Source organism: Zootoca vivipara, chromosome 1 (assembly GCF_963506605.1).
Source record: "Zootoca vivipara chromosome 1, rZooViv1.1, whole genome shotgun sequence".
In the NCBI taxonomy this organism is placed as follows: domain Eukaryota; kingdom Metazoa; phylum Chordata; class Lepidosauria; order Squamata; family Lacertidae; genus Zootoca; species Zootoca vivipara.
The window spans coordinates 114299031-114317956 of NC_083276.1; the positions used below are offsets into that span (position 1 = coordinate 114299031).

The window sequence follows — 18926 nt, forward strand, 5'->3', positions numbered from 1 at the left end:
GGAAGGGATGAGCACTGCCAGAGGCATCAGCGAGTGGGCCACCCATTTTTTCTGTCAACCCCCCCTCTGTGTGTCAAGTCCTTTGTACAGTGATACCTCTACCGTACTTATGTTCACCTCCGGTTACGTATCCTTCAGGATATGTATGCGGCAAACCCGGAAGTATTTTTCTGGGTTTCACATGCGCAAAAGCGCTCTACCGCCACATGTGCATGCGCAGAAACAGTCCCTCCAGTTGCTGAAACCTCAGCATCCGACCGAAGCTCCGGAATGGATCCCGTCCGCAACCGGAGGTACCACTGTATAGCTGAAAGGACAGCCCTGATGTTCTCTAGTGTTATGTGTAGCTGTTGTCTCAGGCAGGTCTTGTGCCGCCCACAGTGCCTGGTGCACACACATGCCCCCCCTCCTCCCACCGTGCACACATCTCTGCTCTCTACATCCGCCCCATCAGACCCACCACTCCCAAGGGCATCCTTTGCAGAGTTCACCACAACCTCTACATCCACCAAGAAACTTTTGTGAAAGAGCAAGGAAACATCCCGGGAGCTTTCTCCTGTAGGCACACATGCCATTTATGAATGGAGCTATTCATGTGATGGGAATGATCCTTGTGTTTTAGTGGAGGCATGGGTCGTTTCCTGTTTTTCCATATCATTTCACTCATTCCCAATTTTAGAGCCGGGGCAGTATATATGCCACATCTTTTATTTCCACTGTCCTTGTTCTTCATTTGAGCTTCCTCATAGTTTTATCTGCATCATGTCCTGTACATAAATGCTTTCTCCAGCTGAATAGTTCCTTTCTCCCAACACTTATAAAACATAATTGTAGCCAGGTATTAAACTACAGTGAAACAGTGTAGTCCTTACTGTAAATCTTGGGGTTTTTATTGCAGATGAACCGTAGAAACTGCTTAAACAGTGTCTGGAATGCCTCTCATGGTTATAGCTTTTCTCTTACCACGGTAGTCACTTATAAGTAGGCAAATAGATTAGCCCAATCTGTATTTATTGTGTAATAACTCCTTTTCTTACATCATGGCAGAACCCCAGCTGCCCTGTATATTATAAATATTACTTTATTAGTCAAAGTGCAGCAAAATTAGTAGTTAGTCCGTGGTGATACATGTTTCTTTTGTAGCACTCAATGGATAGCATTGAAAATTCATTATCTGATGATCTATAATGCATTAGCTCTGCTATATCTAATGGCATTAAAAACGGCGCTGACTCTTGAGATTCAGAGATGTGCTGTCCCTTCTCTAAGGGAAAAAGTTGCTAATTCTGTGTTTAAAACAAGTTATGTAGCCGAGGCACATTTGTTTAGGAAAGCAACAAAAGGTTTGTTCATCTTGTATTGTTCATTTCTGTTTTTCAGATCAATGCTAATGACAGCCTGTGACCTTGGAGCTGCGACCAAACCGTGGGAGATTTCAAGACAGGCAAGTCATGATTAATAGCAGGGCAAGGAAGAGGAGGTACTGATGCAACTGTTTTCCCAGGAACCTGACATAGAAGGGGCCAAATATGCAATCAATTTGCAGCAGCATTGCTGTGTTTTAAAATAACACAGATTTTCTGCTGGGCATGGTCCTGTTGCCCAATGTTTTCGTTGTTCATGTTTATTTGATAGCACTGAGTCTTTCTAAGGTGTCTGAAGAACACCTCTGATTCCATCATCAGAGCCACAAGATTAACTCTTCCACTGCATATAAAATCACAGGAATGTAAGAGGGGACGTTTTCCTATTTTGTTCGACAACTCCTGAACCACCTTCTTACCACAAAATGTTGAAGGCAAAATGCTAAGTGTGGATCATTGGAGGAGAGCTTCAAAACTCGACTGTTTGGGGAAATAGATACCTAGAAAGCTTTGCACACAGTTGGCAATATTTTTTAATATTTTTAAATATAAAAATAGATTTAAAAAGAACATTTGGGCCTGAACAAACGTTTGTAAAAGGTTCCATGTATTCATTTGCAGGGCATCCCCTCACTCATCTTTATAATTTGATTAGCTTCCAACTCTAAAAGAGACTTGTAATTTAATCCATGCCATCTAAAATCCTCATTGATATATAGCTTATTGATATTAATGTCAAATGGTTGATATCACAGAGGAGAAATACCTACTGCCTGCCCAGGAGTGTCGTGTTCTCTCTCTCCAGAATATAGCATTGAGTGACATTTAACTCAGAGTACACCCATTGCAATTAATTGACCTAACTTATTGTAGTCATGTGCATTAATTTCAGTGCGTTGATTATTAGTAAAACTTCATTGAATAATACCCGATGTCTTTGAAAAAGAACCCATTTTCAAATACCCACTTTCCAGGATTGTATTTACTGTACTTCATTTCTCATTAACGTTGACATTCTTATAATCAAGATTTAGCTCCATATGTGTTGTACATTCAAAGCATCCTGAGTAGTGTGTTTAGGGTGCTGGGAATTGTAGCTCTGTAAGGGATAAACTACAGTTTCCAGAAATGTGATTTAAATGTATGGTGTATGTACTCAGCCCACATGTTGGAAAAGGGGGGGCACCTGGCAAGGGGGAAGGCCTGAAAGCTGACCATTAGGCAATGTGTTCTCCATAGGATGATGGCTTCGGATAGTACTGATCGTATAAGCTAGAAAACCATTAAATTATGCTACTCGCCATTTCAGATAGTATATGATCTCCAATACAATTTTCAACACATAGTGTGCAATTGTGCACACATTAGGAACAGAGAGAACATCAATAGCCAAGGGGCCAACATCCCTTGCTGTCTGCATCCCTAGATTTTTAGAAAATGATACTACATTCGGGTTTTGTTTTTTGTTTTTTTAAAAGCATATTGTTGTAGAAACACCACCTGAAAATCCCAATTAGGATTAACTTTGCAGAAGAACATTGCATATTTCCAGAAGTTACTCATATGTATCCTTAGCTTTATTTCAATTAGATTTATAACCTAACCCTTTCTGAAGGCAAATTAAATCAATGAAGTAGATAAAACATTACAAAAGTGTTGAAACATTCTTAATCTCTTCTTGTAATTAGATGTTCGTGTACAACCAAGATATATGTAGCTGACTCTGAAGTAGAATATTATACACACACACACACACACACACACACACACACACACACACACATATATATATATATATATATATATATATATATATATATATACATGCACACACACACACACCGTATTTTTCACTCCATAGAACGCACCTGACCATAGGACACACCTAGTTTTTAGAGGAGGAAAACAAGAAAAAAAAATATTTTGCTTTCTTGAATTGTCCTAGGCATAGCAGCCAACTCCTAGGGGCCTAGGGGCCTTTGCCCCCCCCCCCAATTAAATATTTGAGGAAGCTTCTTTTGCAAAGGTGGCAAGCTCCATTTGCCTGCTCTGACTGGCAACAGCTTTCCAGGATTTCAGAGAGCAGTTTTAACTAGTTCTGCCTGAAGATCCTGGGGGTTGAATCTGGGAACTTTTGCATGGAAAGAACGTGCTCTCCCACTTAGCTATGATTCCCCCAAAACACCCAGCCCTCGGGGGGGGGGAAGTTTCGTGAGGGGCTTATCTGTGAAGTGACTCCATGCATACATCACATGGCAGTGGTAGAAAAAGGAAACACTTTGTTTTGAGTTCTGTGGCTAAGCTTATATTCAGCCACCACCAGGTTATGAACACATGTTTTCAAAATGACATTTATTTATCCAGTTAGAGCTTGGTGCCGTTTATTTATTTTATCCCATAAAATTTATACGCTGCTTGATTGTTAAAAACACACACACCAAAGACACCTCAAAGCGGTTTACAAAAAGATAAAATAAAATCAAGAAATTCACAACCATTCTTTAAAACCTACAAAAGTAGTTCAGATACTAAAACAGATTAAAATTGCCTCAACCTTCTAAGCACCTGGGTAGGTTTGTCTTAACATTTTTAGCAGGCACCGAAAAGAGTACAGTACAGTACAGTGAAAGTGCCTTCTTGATCTCAATGGGCAGGGAGTTCCCAAGTTCAGGTGCTGCCACACAGGTTCTTAAAAATGCAGAATGGGTATTACGCGGCACCTGTAAGTAGTACCAATTTTTGCATTCCTGTTTCAATTATCATTCTCCAAATGCAGTTAAGGAAGACTAGCTCCAGTCTGTTAAATCCATGCAAATTGTAGTGTTAAGTGGTTCAGAGCAGAAGACAGAAGTGAAACCTGTATTTCAGAAGTTAAATGGATCAGAAATGTACAGAGTTGAAGCAACAAGCAGAGAAGCTAGAGTTAACAGCCAGATTCCCCTGGTACATGGGTGTGCCAGTTCCACCCAAAACCTCTGTACCTGGTATATAATCCCAACAACCTTAAAATTATTTGGGTGCCTATTCTGTTGGTACTTATTGGTTAATGATGAGTAGCTTTTAAACTACAGTGGTACCTTGATTCTCAAACTGAATCTGTTCCAGAAGTCCATTCGACTCCTGAAACCATTCAAAAAGCAAGGTGCAGCTTCCGATTGGCTGCAGGAGCTTCCTGCACTCAAGCAGATGCCACGTCAGATGTTTGGCTTCCGAAAAATGTTTGCAAAACCGAAACACTTACTTCCGGGTTTGCGGCGTCCAGGAGCCGATTTGTTTGTCAACTAAGCTGTTCGAGAACCAAGGTACCACTGTATTAAAATACTTCAGCTCTGAGTCAGCAAAGGCTGCAGACAACCATATATTTAAAATTTGGCATGTTCTTCTGGGTTTCACTCAGGAAATTTGTTAACAAATAGTATAGGAAATCCTAACTGATTATTTCCTATTTGTTTTAGGTTGCCGAACTGGTAACAAGTGAGTTCTTTGAACAAGGAGACAGAGAGAGATCTGAGCTCAAACTCACTCCTTCTGTAAGTTCATCACTCATTTTAGAGTTCATTGTAAAAATGAGAACATACTGTAAGAAATTTGTTTTTGTTGCTGTGTTGTTGATGTTAAAATACAAATGTGAAAAGACACACAAGTATATAGCAATTAAAACCACAGAGTGTAAAAAAATTAATTGATTAATTAGTACTTTTCTTGGGTCTTGAGAGACAGCTGAGTTGAGCTGCATAATAAATGGGATCCCTTACAAAAAATTGGCATCTGAAGAAGTGTGCATGCACATGAAAGCTCATACCAATGACAAACTTAGTTGGTCTCTAAGGTGCGTGCTACTGGGCCTAGGAGAAACATTCCCAGTGAATAAAACAAAGGAAGAGGAAACAGTTTCAGTTTTCTAAATAGATTCTCTGTCCCATAATGACACATTTTCTTGAGAAATGCAGCCCATACTGATCATTCACTAAGGCTTCAGTCCTAAACTCACTTACCTGGGAGTACTGATGGACCTCTCAATTTCAGTTTCTCTCGGTTTCTCATTTTTCCAATCTTTAAGTTTAGTTCTCCTTTGCTTTTTTTAAAGTCCTAATGAAAATTCATCAGCATTTTTCCTAATATACAGATTTTTGCATGCCATTTCCCATAATAAAATGGATATTTACATGTTCTTTTCACTATTTATGTGCATTTTAATGCACCATTTCCCATAATAAATGCTCTTTTTGCCTGGAAAAGTGCACTGCAAAATTTGGAGGAGTGTGAATTGTGAAGGATAGCTGTGTAGTATTCCAGAAAGTGAGAATTACCTAGGTAGTGAACCAAACGGAATTTCTCCCCCATCTCTAACTGGAAGCAATGCCCCTTGAATTCAGTGACATGTATAGACTTGCAGTGCACATTTTCCTCCCAAGAGAAAGAAGAGAAGTTGGGGGGGGGGGTAGTTGCATGTCTTTATCATTGCCCTCCTCCTCCTCTCTTCCACCTGCAACATGAATGCTGCCAACAATATGGTAGATTTGTTTGATGTTAAGGAATTACATGGCATAACAGTCAAATAAATTAAACTTACATATGCTGTAAACAGGGCCAGAGAATAAATGGTTTGTTTTTCATCGTAGACAAAAGATAGGAAAGTGTTCATATAGATTGATTATGGTTTTCAAAAGCATTCAGTTTGTACCAATTTGATCCTGGATCCAAAGCGTTGGGATATGAAGCAACATCTGTAAAATACTGCAGAGTAATAAACCATGACATATCCCTCCACTCTCAACCTCACATTCCCTCCCGCTCTTTCAATTCAGGCCATTTTTGATCGGAACAGGAAAGATGAACTGCCTCGATTGCAGCTGGAGTGGATTGATAGCATCTGCACGCCTCTCTATCAGGTAATTTTACATACCGCTGCTGCAGAGGTGGAAGGCTGGCTGAGCCCTGCCTCTCTGCAGAAGGGAGAAGGGAGATGTTATGTAACAGCTTTGCAGGAGGTTTCGACCTTTCGATCTTCATGAGGGCTCGCTCATTCCGCAGGGCAGGGAAAGAGGCCGGAGCGTTTCTAATGTCGTAAACTAAATGTGTGCCTATGAGGCCCAAATCTCTATCCTCTGTCAGTAAGGAAGAGAAATAAAATAGCCAAGTAACATGGACGTAGCCAGGATTTATTAGGGGGGGGGCAAGCATTATGTTGGGTGGGGCAGAACCAAGTTATCTGTGACGCAATTGGTCAGTGAGTTAAGTATTTTTATTTATTTACTTGATTTAGGGGAGGCAGCTGCCCTCACCTGCACACACCTGGGCTACACTCATGCCAAGTAACCCACCTATCCCTGGCTCCCTCATCTGCACATTTAATGCTTTAAAGACCTTTTGCACATATTAGCTCTGGTCCAAAGGTTGCAGGGTTATTCAAAACAGGAGCTCCATGCATGCCAGTTATAGAATTGCTGCTGAAACTTGGTGACTATCTCAGACAGTTCTCAAATGCATCACAGAAGAGCTGCTGTTTAAAGCAGGAAGCACAAAGCCCCCACTGCAGGCACCCATTTATATGGATAAGGGGACTCTCTGACATGTTTGGTGTGGATGGACACACACACACACACACACACACACAGAGAGAGAGAGAGAGAGAGAGAGATTTCAGTGGTTCATATGGAAGTCCTTCACTATTGAGCTCTCCCCATTTAGACCCTCACTGTACCCTGTTGACTTAACGTTCAGCTGACTTGGCTTTATAACGTATGGCTCATCCTTATAAGTTTAATACAATTATAACTGGTAGCTTCAGATCAAATGACAATTAGGCACTGAATAAAGTTGTAATAAACATATTATTAAAAATGGATGCCACATTTTAGATAAATTCAGGAAGAAGTTAGGAGGGGGGAAATTTAAGAAAACCATTGTTTATTAAACCAGAATAATTGATTTGTTAGAGCCAGAATTTATTTGTAAGCAGGCTGGGCAAGAAAAGCATCTCAGGAGGGCTGTGTGAGAGGGCTGAATAGGAACACTAAGAGCATCACTTAGCTCCAAACTTGCAGGAGTTATCTGGGCAACAGAGGCTCAGCTTTTCTTTTTCCTTCCTTCCTTCCTTCCTTCCTTCCTTCCTTCCTTCCGTCCGTCCGTCTCTCTTTCACTTCTCTCTCTTCCTTCTCTCTCTCCCCCCCCCCCCCCCCGGCACTCTTTCTTTCTTTCCATTGTCAGAACTTGAAGTTAATGCCATACCAGCCTTAGGGGTAAACAGAGAACTAGATGTCACAGTCTCACACTGAGTGAGATGCTCCCTGGAATATAAAGCTGAGTCTTAATTTCCAGGGCAGCCATTGCATCAATGATGCATAGAGGCACTGTAAATCCCATTTATGCATGGTTAAGAAGCCTAAGTTAGGACATCATGATCAAGACATCTCCACTGGGATTCTTCCCTCCTCCACACAAATCCTACTTTTAATGGTAATAACTTGTCTAAACACAGAATGTAATAGTTACAGTAGCATAGCATGTTGTGCTTGTGCAAAATCTATGGTCCTTCTTTCTTTTCCTCCCTCTCTCCCATTAGCAGATAAATACTTGGATATTTGCGTGCCTGCTGACAGTATAAAGGCATTTACTACCAGAGAACAGCTTTCTCTGCTGTTCTGTTATCTGGCGCCATTCCTTCCTTAGTTTCTAGAGTGCTTATTATCAATTATGCCTCATCTTTGACACTATTAATGACACCACATATTACAACAAATGTAGTAAGGTCACACACAAAATATTGTGTTTGTGTGTGTGTGTTTGTGTGTGTGTTTAAAAATGTTAGTAGCAGCTGCAGGGAAGCCTGAGCACCATAGGGACTGCAGAAGGTAGACAGGGAGAGTTTAATTATTTTCCTGCTGCCATGGTCCAGGTGAACAACTTCTCCAGCTGCTATTTGCATCAGAAAGGATGCTCCCATTGGTGCTGCCATTAGTCCCAAGTAGCAGCTTGAGGGGAGATTTACATCAGGACCATAGCAAGGGAAGGGTTTGGGTTGGACTACAACTCCCATCACCCCTGCTCATGCATGGGCAGGGATGATGGGAGTTGTAGTTCAACAACATATGGGGACCCAAGGTAGGGAAAGGCCGGGTTAAACCATGCCTCCCCACCTGCTGCAGTCCCAGTGCTGCTCAAGCTTGCTCACAGTCACTATTAAAAACAAGCAAACATGCATTCAAGGTACAATGAGCCACATGCAACTAAGGAGTTCCACAAGTGGGAGCCAGTGCAAAGGCTCCTGCTAGCAGAACGGGGCTCCCCCCACTGCACTCCCCCAAAATCATCCCAGTCTGTCTCTCTGTCTGCACATCCCATTAAGAGAACAGCTGTATGTTGTGCTCTCCCTCTCTGTAATTTGTTTTATAACTTGCCTCAAATCCTGATGTCATCCCTGCATATTTTGCTTGACTAATAATGCACAATGTGATATTTCCAGCTACGTGTTGTAAAGTAGCACAATGGTATAGGGATGTATGCTTATTTTTTAAAGTAGTTGATCACCTACACACATTACTTTATTATTTTATACATTACTTGATTAGTTGTTGTTCCTAATCCTGCATTGTTCCTGGCCAGCCTCTCTTTTCTCGTACCCCCGTGTTTTTTTTGCGGAGATACAAATATGGGGTATATTTCTGCTACATACTGCTTTCAGAATGTGTTGTCCTTTAAAAACAAATGACTAGGACAATGCAGTAGATTTAAGCAGACTTGCTTGGAAACAAATCCATTGGATTAAGTTGAACTTGGTAGCTATGCTTAAGATCAGGGGTCAGCAAACTAAGGCCTGTGGGCCAGATCAGGCCCAATTGCGCTCTGGATCCAGCCCGTGAACGGTTCTGCAATCGGCACGATCGCCATTTCCCCCCAATTTTTTGGGGGGGTGCCATTTTTTGCGATTTTTTTTTATCCTCCCTCTTTCTTCCTGGCTTCTCCCTGTCCTGCGGAGGAAGGGGGTGGGGCTTTGATAGGAATCCTCCCTGTCCGCCTCTCCCCATGGCCGTGCTGTGGGCTGGAGCTTGGCATACCTGCTGGCCCTGCGCCGCCCGCCCAGGAAAGCTGGCCCAAAAAGGAGAGGAGGCGCCGCCGCCGCCACCACCGGCTCCCAACTGCAGGCAGAGGAGGAGGTAGGCAGGGGGAGGGGCTGGGGGAGAGAGAGAGGGAGAGAGAGAGAAGCCCCCTCCACCGTGTGCACAGTCTGGCCCGCCACTAGGGCTGGGGGACGGCGAACCAGCCCCCTCCCAAAAAAGTTTGCTGACCCCTGCTTAAGATTGTGTTACACGAAACTGAGACAGCTAAAATTGAAATAATTTATGCTAGTTTGTTGCAGTAATTATTTTACATATGTTGTCACTCGGGTTTTTTTCATTTAATTTTCCCTTTGCAATGCTTCCGTTTCCCCCCTCTACCTGTGTAGATATATACCTGCCATCTCAGAATAGCACTACATGCATCTGATGAATTGAACTCAAGTCCATAAAATGTTATGCCATAATAAATGTGTTAAGTCTTTAAGGTACCACAAAACTCTACACAGTTTGTGAAATAACATCAGTTAGGAGTCCTTCCATTCTGGCAAGTCGCTTATCAAACAAATATGGTTTCAAATTCATCATTTGGTAACAAGGATTTTCTTACAGAACTGGGAAATGCATGCAACTGGAAGAGAAGCATTCATTTCAATGTGCTCCAGTATGTTATAGTTACAGTCCAAAATGTCACACATGGAATATACATGGGAATTATGGTTCCAATACTTACTAGTTTATTCTCAGCTTGTTTTTTCTTGTCGTTACCTTCATTTGCTAAAAAGTCTTTGCTTTTTCTGTTGGATAGGATCAGCTCCTCCTTTGTAAGACTTTGGAGGAAATGTGTGCATTGTTTTTATGCTTAAAATGATGAGTGTCTAAAATGTGGATATTTTTGTGTCTTCTTGATCTGCCTTGAACATAAAGTTGATTATATAGAAGGTGCCAGATCAGTGCAGTAAGGAAAGGCCCAAATTCAGTGATCAATCGAAGTCTGAGAACATGGGTTATTGCCAAACAGCTGCAAAGCAACAGGGAAGGCCACAGCATGCAGAGAACAAGTGGGTGGAAGAGGTGCTTAACCTTTCTCGCTCTCTGTTTCATTCCTCTACAACTTTGTGCCCAGTCACTTGTCCCTGTGATGAGGTAGATATACGTTGAACCCGAAATGTGGCAAGAATTGCAGTGGTGGTGGTAGGTTTGCAGGGGGAAAGGAGCAAGCAGAAAGAAGAGGGTTAAGCACCTTGTCCAAACCCACTGCTTCTCTGCAGCAAATCAAGTGTGTCGCCCCCTCACTTTGCACCTGTTTGGCCCTAAACAACACAAATCAAAGCAGTCTGTTTGTTTGCACATAGTCAAAGGGGCATCTTTATAGCTGTTTTGATTTTCTCTAAAATTCAGTTATAACGAAGCGCTTCACACACAAGGGACAGGAGTCTTCTTATGAGAAATGGAAGATAACAAAAGAGGCTAAAAAGAATCCCAACCTATTACCATTCTGCGTTGTTAAGCAGAGACGGCAACCCCATGAGATGGAAGGATACAGAGGTCGGAGGCCAAGCACTCTGCCCTTGCCTGAGTAAGAATGTGAGCAGGAAGTGTTTTTGTGGGAGACACCCAGAGCATCTTTGCTTCTGTAAGTGCTCTGTTCTCTTTTTGGAATTCCAGATGGGATGCTCCTTTCAAGGATTTGAAAGAGCCTTCTTAAATCCCCGTGAATGCAGTACAAAGGGTAAAGGAATTGGCATTGCTTCATCTCAACCCTCCAGGGTCAGGTTACATTTGTCACTATATGTCTTCTTAGTACTTCGTACATCAAAACACAGAAGGAAAATGAAAGTCCTCGGAAACATTCAAATACGATATACTTGGAACACAAACAAAAGGGCATGCATAAGGGCCTCAGCAGCTAGCAAAAACGTTTTGATGTCCTCTCTAGCTTGTCATCATTAAGCAATAGATTATGTGTGACCCTGTAATTAAATGACTCTGTTGGGTAATGCCAACGGAACACAGCAGTTGTAACAAGTCCTCTAATTTATTCACAATATGCTCAACGAAAAGCAAAATGCTTGGGGGTGGTAAATGTCCTGCTGTGAACCAAACGGGCAGTAGGCAACATAGTGCAGCAAATACATTTTGCCTTGGATGCTGATTGCACTTCTGTGCCCTCCACAATCACTTGTGCCAGTTGTTCAATATCTGAAGAAGCTGAAGAGGAGCATTCCTTAGCAAACAGGACGTGAAAGACGCCTGTGACAGAAGATACAAAGCTTAAGCATTACAAATGGAACTCTTGATAATCAACTTTTCACATATCTTCATAAGCAGTTCCCACGGGCCTGGAAAATGCATGCACCTCCAGGAACTACATGTGAACGGTGGCATCAAGATCTTTCTGTCTCCTGGAAGTGACATCAACCAAGATAGGGGGTGGAGCTCCAAAAAGAGGCAACCATGCCTGGCCAGATCTGGGGCAACCTTGATTACTTCAAGATTTCTTTAATACCAATCAAAGCAAACAGTTTGAACTACCTCATGTATGTCCCAAGAGGGTAACAGGGTTATAAGAGAAAGTTTGTTAAGTTTCTCTGGTTGCCAGTGACGTATGCAATTGAACAGTGGATTTGAAAGTTGGTTTTAAATCTGGTGAGCCTGATAGTTGATGAGACTATACAGGTGAAACTCGGAAAATTGGAATATCATCGAAAAGTGCATTTATTTCAATAATGCAACTTATTATTTTTTCTTTTTCTTTTAATTTTTACAAATGCTTTCTTTTGGAAATTCCACAGTAATAAAACAAATAGTTACAATAATACAAAAATAAACATCGCTATTACATTTCATTAATTACATTCCATTTATAATTGACCCGCCTAACGACAAATAATTACAATTGCAACAAAGAAAGGCTTGACATATCTTGCTTTGCATATCATGCATCTATCTCATATATTGGTTTTACCTTTTAAGTTACATTAAGTTTCCCACCCCCATGATGGATTTGTTTTGTTACATGAATGTTGAGGTTCTTTTCTGTTTCAGAAGAGTGGAAATGGTTTGCATAGCCGGTACGGGCCACAGGACAGAACTGCTGGATAATGACTTCAGCTCCAAAGCATAATACAGTTGTACCTTGGAAGTTGAACGGAACCCATTCCAAAAGTCCATTCAACTTCCAAAAGCTCCTGCAGCCAATTGGAAGTCACGGAAGCCCATGTTGGACATTCAGGTTCCAAAAGAACATTCTGAAACCGGAACACTCACTTCCGGGTTTCGATCGTTCGGGAGCTGATTTGTTTGGGAGCCAAGGCATTTGAGATCCAAGGTATGATTGTATAGGTTGGAATAATAGGTTGACAAAAGGGTGTAGCAATTGGGATGTTTTCATTTAGTGAAAAGGCAAGTAAGAGGTGACAATTAGCTGAGCAATATGTAGAAATGAACTGAGAGGGAAAGGTGCCTATTTAGAACCTGAGGAGGCAGACTGAGAAGCTGGGAAATGTGTTTGAAAAGATGGCCGATGAAGTAAACCCTCCGTTCAAAAAACAAAACAAAAAAACTTGCAGCGGATCTGAAAGAAGATTAATGGATAATTTAACAGCTACTCAGTTTACAAGAAAGACAAAGAGGAAACTCTATTGCCTCAGAAAAGGGCTAGAAATGATGATGGATTGAATGCTTGCAGTAAGTGTTGAACAAACCGGAATCACAGCTTACATCTGGATGGCAAATTCCCAGCTGAGGGTAAATCTAAAGAACTAACTAAGGAAAAGAGACTGATATGGACTGAAGAGATTTTCAAAATCTGTTTAACAGCAAGGCAGCAAGTATTGATTGCTGTGTGGAAGTAAATGGTTAGTCATCTCGTGTTTTGCCCAACTCTCTTTGGATATGGTGAATTGCAGGAGCAAACAGAAGCCTATGGTTGCAATTCTCAAGCTATCTTTGCTAGGGCTACTTGCATAGGAATGGCTTAAAGATTGCTGACTATGCATTAATCTGAAGCAGCCACTCTTTGCAGACCAGGTTCTCAATTTTAATGAAGTTATTATGGAGCAACAAAATATTTGACTCACAAACATGGCGCCTCATGACCCGGGTACATATTTCAGTAGACGGTGCTCTTCAGTGATTTAACTTTTAGCAACAGGGAATTTGGTTGCTTTAATTCTGGCACATTTTTGGATCTCATTCCCATAACTATTATAGGTAACCAGGTTGCTTTCCCCCCTCTTTTTCATAGTGATATATAAGCACTTGCTCATTTTTGTTTTTGAGGATAGTCTCCAACCTTCTTTTGTACTACATGCAGAGAGAGAGAAAGAGCTACAGAGCAAGAAGGGGTAACTCTACCTAGAACTTACATTTTTTGGTGGCAACCCCAGGTTTCTTGTAACTTACTTCCATCCTTATAGTGGCCCTTTAAAAAAAGCTCATAATTTATCTGAACTGAGAAAGTTCCAGGGTCCTTAGGAGGGGAAATGATTCCCCATATATTCTATAGAATAACCTAGTCAGCAAAACACATGCTGCAGTCCAGTTTTGACTCTATTAACCTCTGCAGGAGTTTCACATGCTCACACCTTTTGTCCCCTTTGAGTTCCTCTAGTCACCAGGATCTCTTTCAATTGCCTCAGTAAAAATGATTAATTAGAACCCAGTGGGTTACTGAGCAGTGTGACTGTGGTGGCTTGTAGCTTTCTGATATTCTGCTCAGTAATAAAACAAAATTTATATGGTCTTATTGCACATACACACTTTACAAGTGTTAGATCTGCAGAAAGACGACTGTGTGCTGTTATCTTGTCAAAGCTCATGAATTAAACAGGCGAGTCTGAACTGGTCAATATTTGGATGGGAGCCCTGAAGAAAAATCTACATTGCAGCAGAAAGTTCTGCTTGTAATTCACTGGGTGACACACTGTTCTCTGAACCAGTTTGGAACTGGTTTTAGGAGGCAATGAGAGATGCTTGATTTATAAAGCTCTTAAGTTACAGGTGTCTTAACACTGTTGGGTAAAATAGCTCTTAAATTGCAGGATGTATAATACTTTATTCTGCATTCGTAAGATCTCATCTGGAATACTGTGTCCACTACTGAGTGCTATACATTTATGCAGACAAATTGGAAGCCAATGAAGATGGTCAGAAGTTTTGTAAACAAGTCCTATAATGACAGATTGAAGGGTGTACTTGCCAGTAACCTAGAGAAGACTGAGAAAGAATGTGATAACACCATTCAAATATCCGAAGGGCTTGTTACTTAGAACAGGGGGGGGGGGGACAAGCTCATTTACAGCATATGAATTCACCTCAAAGAATCTTAAGGATTCTATTTTGTTAACAGATGTTGGGAAATAGGAACTATTGTGAGGAACTCTCTCATTGCCTCCTAAAACCATTAAGCTACAATTCCCAGGATTATTTGAGGGGAAGTCATGTGCTATGCTTTAAAAGTGCAGTGCATACACAGATTTCCCCTCTGCTGCCTCAGAAGAAGGCAGGACTAGATGGGCTGAAGTTGCAGGAGGGAGCACGATTTCTGCTCTCATCCTGAAGCAAAGTTCTTAACCGGAGGTACTATTTCTGGGTTAGCAGAGTTTGTAACCTGAAGCGTTTGTAAACCGAGGTACCACTGTAAAGTATTTCTTTATGCGCCTGATTTGTGGAATTGGCTTGACAATGTGTAGTAATGGCCACTGATAGGATGGCATTAAAAGGGGATTAGACAAATGCATGAAGGATAGTCTATCAGCAGCCGTGATAGCTAAGCCTCTGAATCCCTGTTGCCAGGGAACAACAATGAGGGAGTACTTAATACCGGTAGCTCAGTGGTAGAGCACATAATTTGTAAGTAAAAGGTTCCCATTTAAATCCCTGGATTCTACAGGTAGGGCTGGGAAAGCTCCTGTCTGAAACTCTGGAAAGCCACTGCCCGTCAGTGCCAAGCTAGATGAACCTATGAGCTGATTCAGTATAACACGGGTTCCTGGGAGAGCTGCTGACTCCTTGCCCTGCTTGTGGGCTCTCCAGAAGCATATACCTTAGGACCAGGATGGTGGACCAGATGCAGCTTTGGCCTGATTCACCGTACCATTTTTGCCGCCTTATGCTTCCTGAGATGGCCCAGGAACGAGGTTCTCGTGAATCTTGGACTATATTAGCTTCCTCAGGATCCTCCAAGAGTAGCTTCCCAAATATGTTTCTGATTCATGACCCTAAAGACTTCATGTACCCAGTTCATGCTTCACATTTGTCCACACCGAACAGACTGCTTTTAAATGTATTGTGTGAACCAGTCCACAATGGTTCCTTTTTATGGAAGAGCTATAACCATTCATAATACCAAAGGAAGTTTCACTCGTGAATTTTTTAAATGAACTACCAACCAAATATAAAGTATGAATATTACAATGAAATCCCCCAGTTTTCTCTTCCACAAGCGCTTTTGTGCAAAAACTGCCTTACCTGTAATGACTTACCCTGATATTTGCATGTGTTGGTTAACGGCTGCAGTCAGGAAAAATAATTATTTGCCAATGGTAATTATTCACTGTCTGCGTAAAAGATCCTCAGTATGACTTACTTCTTTGGTATCATCCAGCAACAGTTAGATTTTGGAAACCAAGCCAAGCTCAAACTTGTCACATTTTTGTTAGAGTAGGGGTTGGGTAACAACTTTGAACCATCAGAATCCTTAAGGGAACGACTTAAGAGAGAAACAGGCTGCACAAAGCCAGCACTAAGCAACTGGCATTCAACAAAATGGCACACGATGCAAAGAGCTGAAGGTACAGAGTCTCAGTTGTACTGAAGCCAAAAGATCTGAGCAGCTCAGGAATAAATTGGCGGATTGATTCAGATACGGACAGGTGCTAAGAAAGTTATTTAGTAAATGTTCAAGGAATCTGCAGGGAGGGAGAGAAATGTGTTGCTTTTGAGATAATTTCCCAGAAGCTTCATAAAAGAAAATTGATTACAAGGATTTAATAAGTAAAAGAGAGCCAAGATATATAGTAATCAAATGAGTTTTTAATTACATCTCAGGCAGATATAAAATCCAAATAGTGTACTTTGTATCCAGAAAGTCTGAGAGTAATGCTTTGGTGGCTGAATTATTTTTAAAAGGCTAATTTCCATAGGAATTATAGTAGTCTGTTTAATTAAAAGAGTGAATCTGTGTCCCAAAGCCAAAGTGTATTAAAATGTACAAATAGGGCTTAAATATCAAAGCAGGCTCTGAAGAAAGGCATTTTATACCCTATACATAAAATCTAGCCTTCAGAGTTTTTCTAGTCCAAATGTCACCTGATTAATGTGCATAACAAATGATGGTATTTTTTAATTACACTATATATTTTATCACTATTCTATAGAATTAATTGCCTATACTTTACTTATGAATGAAAAATCAAAGACCATGGAAATATCCCCTTCAATTTATTTTACTCAATTTTAATAACCCTAGGGCAATAAGGAAGAGCATTTGAGGCTGGCAAGTGTCCTCATTCTTGTTAGCTAATCTGAACACACCTGAGTTGCTAGGCTATTTTAATATACATAAAAATGTACTATATGTATGAATGATAAAAGGCATGGTCATAATCAGTTTATGAATGTATGTTCTGTATGCTTTTTTCCACAGATACATTTTTGCTCAAGGTAGTTTACTTTACTTGCATGATTTTAACTTGCTTTCCATTAGAGCACATTAAAGGTCAAGGGACCCCTGACCATTAGGTCCAGTCGTGACCGACTCTGGGGTTGCGGCGCTCATCTCGCATTATTGGCCGAGGGAGCCGGCGTACAGCTTCCAGGTCATGTGGCCAGCATGACAAAGCCACTTCTGGCAAACCAGAGCAGCAGACGAAAATGCTGTTTACCTTCCCGCTTGGAGCGGTACCTATTTATCTATTTGCACTTTGACGTGCTTTCAAACTGCTAGGTTGGCAGGAGCTGGGACCGAGCAACTGGAGCTCACCCCGTTGCTGGGATTCGAACCGCCGACCTTCTGATCAGCAAGCCCTAGGCTCTGTGGTTTAACCCACGGTGCCACCTGTGTCCCCTTTTCTTCCAAGGATCCCATATACCGTAGTAGGAGTGGAGAACCTCAGGACCAGCAGAAGAATGCAGCCAGGCTACTCTTTACAACCCTTGGGACCCTCCTCAGGCCACATCTTCACCCACCTCTAGTGCTTGAACTGAGATAATGCCTGTTGCTTGTCTGGATGAAGGGGTGGGTGTGTGATTGCATTTTACTTTGTGGACACAGGCTTGCTAAACCAGAAGTGAGGAATCTGTGGTCTTGCTTATGGTGCTGGAGTCCAACTAAGGGGAATGGGAATTGGGAGTCCAACAACATTTGTAGGGCCAGAGATTCCCTGCTCCTGCATCAAAAGTTGTATTCTAGAATAGTACATATCAGCAAAAATACGCCATGTCTCATAAAATGTTCCAGAAGCGAACCTATCTCATAGAGCTCCAGGGAATACTGAACTGAGCAAAGATTCTATATTTTCAGTGGACTGAAATGAGCATCTATTAATCCAGTGATTTGTGACTCCTATTCTTCTGCTTTCTCCCAGGCTTTGGTGAAAGTGAACGGGAAACTGAAGCCTATGATGGATTCGGTGGTGGCCAATAGAAATAGGTGGGAGGAGCTGCACCAAAAAAGACTGCATTCCCAGGCAACCAGCACCACTGCTACATCCTCGTCGTCCTCTTCTTCCACCTTTGCCATGTCTCGGGGGGTCATAAATTAAGTCTGCACATGTTTTCCTGCTGCTAGGATAGGAAGTGTCTGAAAGGCTTGTTTAAAGCTTAGTTGCGTCATTTTAAAACAAACAAAACAAATGCTTTGTCACGAACATGCTTAATTCAAATGAAAACAACTGGTTTAGGCCTTTTTTTCCTCCTGGAATTTCTCTTGGTCTGAAGGGAGGACCTGCAATTCTGTTGGTATCTGCAGTGACATGAGCAGCTTGGTGCAGCCTGCATTTGGTCAGCTTATTTCAAGCTGCTGTTTTGAAAGCTGACAAACATGGTCATAAAGGACTGGCGTAAATGAAGCTTACAGCTTAGTTTAATTAAGAGAGAGCATGGCTGAAATTTTGTAAAAATGACTGAGGCATCTGCAAGGTGCTCGGGGGTGGGAGAGAATAGTTTATTCTTGGGTTTGCACTAATTCAGCATTTACTGATATGAACCAGTTATTACCTGCACTTCTCATAGTTATCCTTTTTCTTTTTATTGTGCTTGAATGTTCAGAGAAGCCTGCATTGTATTTATTCTACAGAAGGGTTTTTTGGTTGTGTGTGCTTTTTTTACAACAAAGCTTCAAATGATTGATCAGGGTTTTTAAAACTGCCTGTCTTTGCTCTATTGAAGAGGAGATATGAACTTCATTACACTCAAAAAGACCAACCTGTTCTGGCTTCCTTAAGACTTTCGTACTAGCAATGCAGTTTGAATTGTTCTGCAGGCAGAAGCTTCTATAAAG

The 18926-nt window shown here is 41.5% G+C and overlaps 1 protein-coding gene across 1 annotated transcript in view; it reads left to right on the forward strand.

Annotated features, from left to right (window-relative positions):
- PDE11A (phosphodiesterase 11A) overlaps window positions 1-18563 on the forward strand; it is a 146989-nt gene extending 128426 nt beyond the window's left edge. The window contains exons 17-20 of the mRNA XM_035112278.2: window positions 1381-1444; window positions 4820-4894; window positions 6173-6256; window positions 18013-18563. Of these exons, the coding sequence (XP_034968169.2) occupies window positions 1381-1444; window positions 4820-4894; window positions 6173-6256; window positions 18013-18189 (400 nt within the window). The 3' untranslated portion in view covers window positions 18190-18563. The remainder of the gene's footprint in view (window positions 1-1380; window positions 1445-4819; window positions 4895-6172; window positions 6257-18012) is intronic.
- Window positions 18564-18926: the final 363 nt, after the last annotated feature.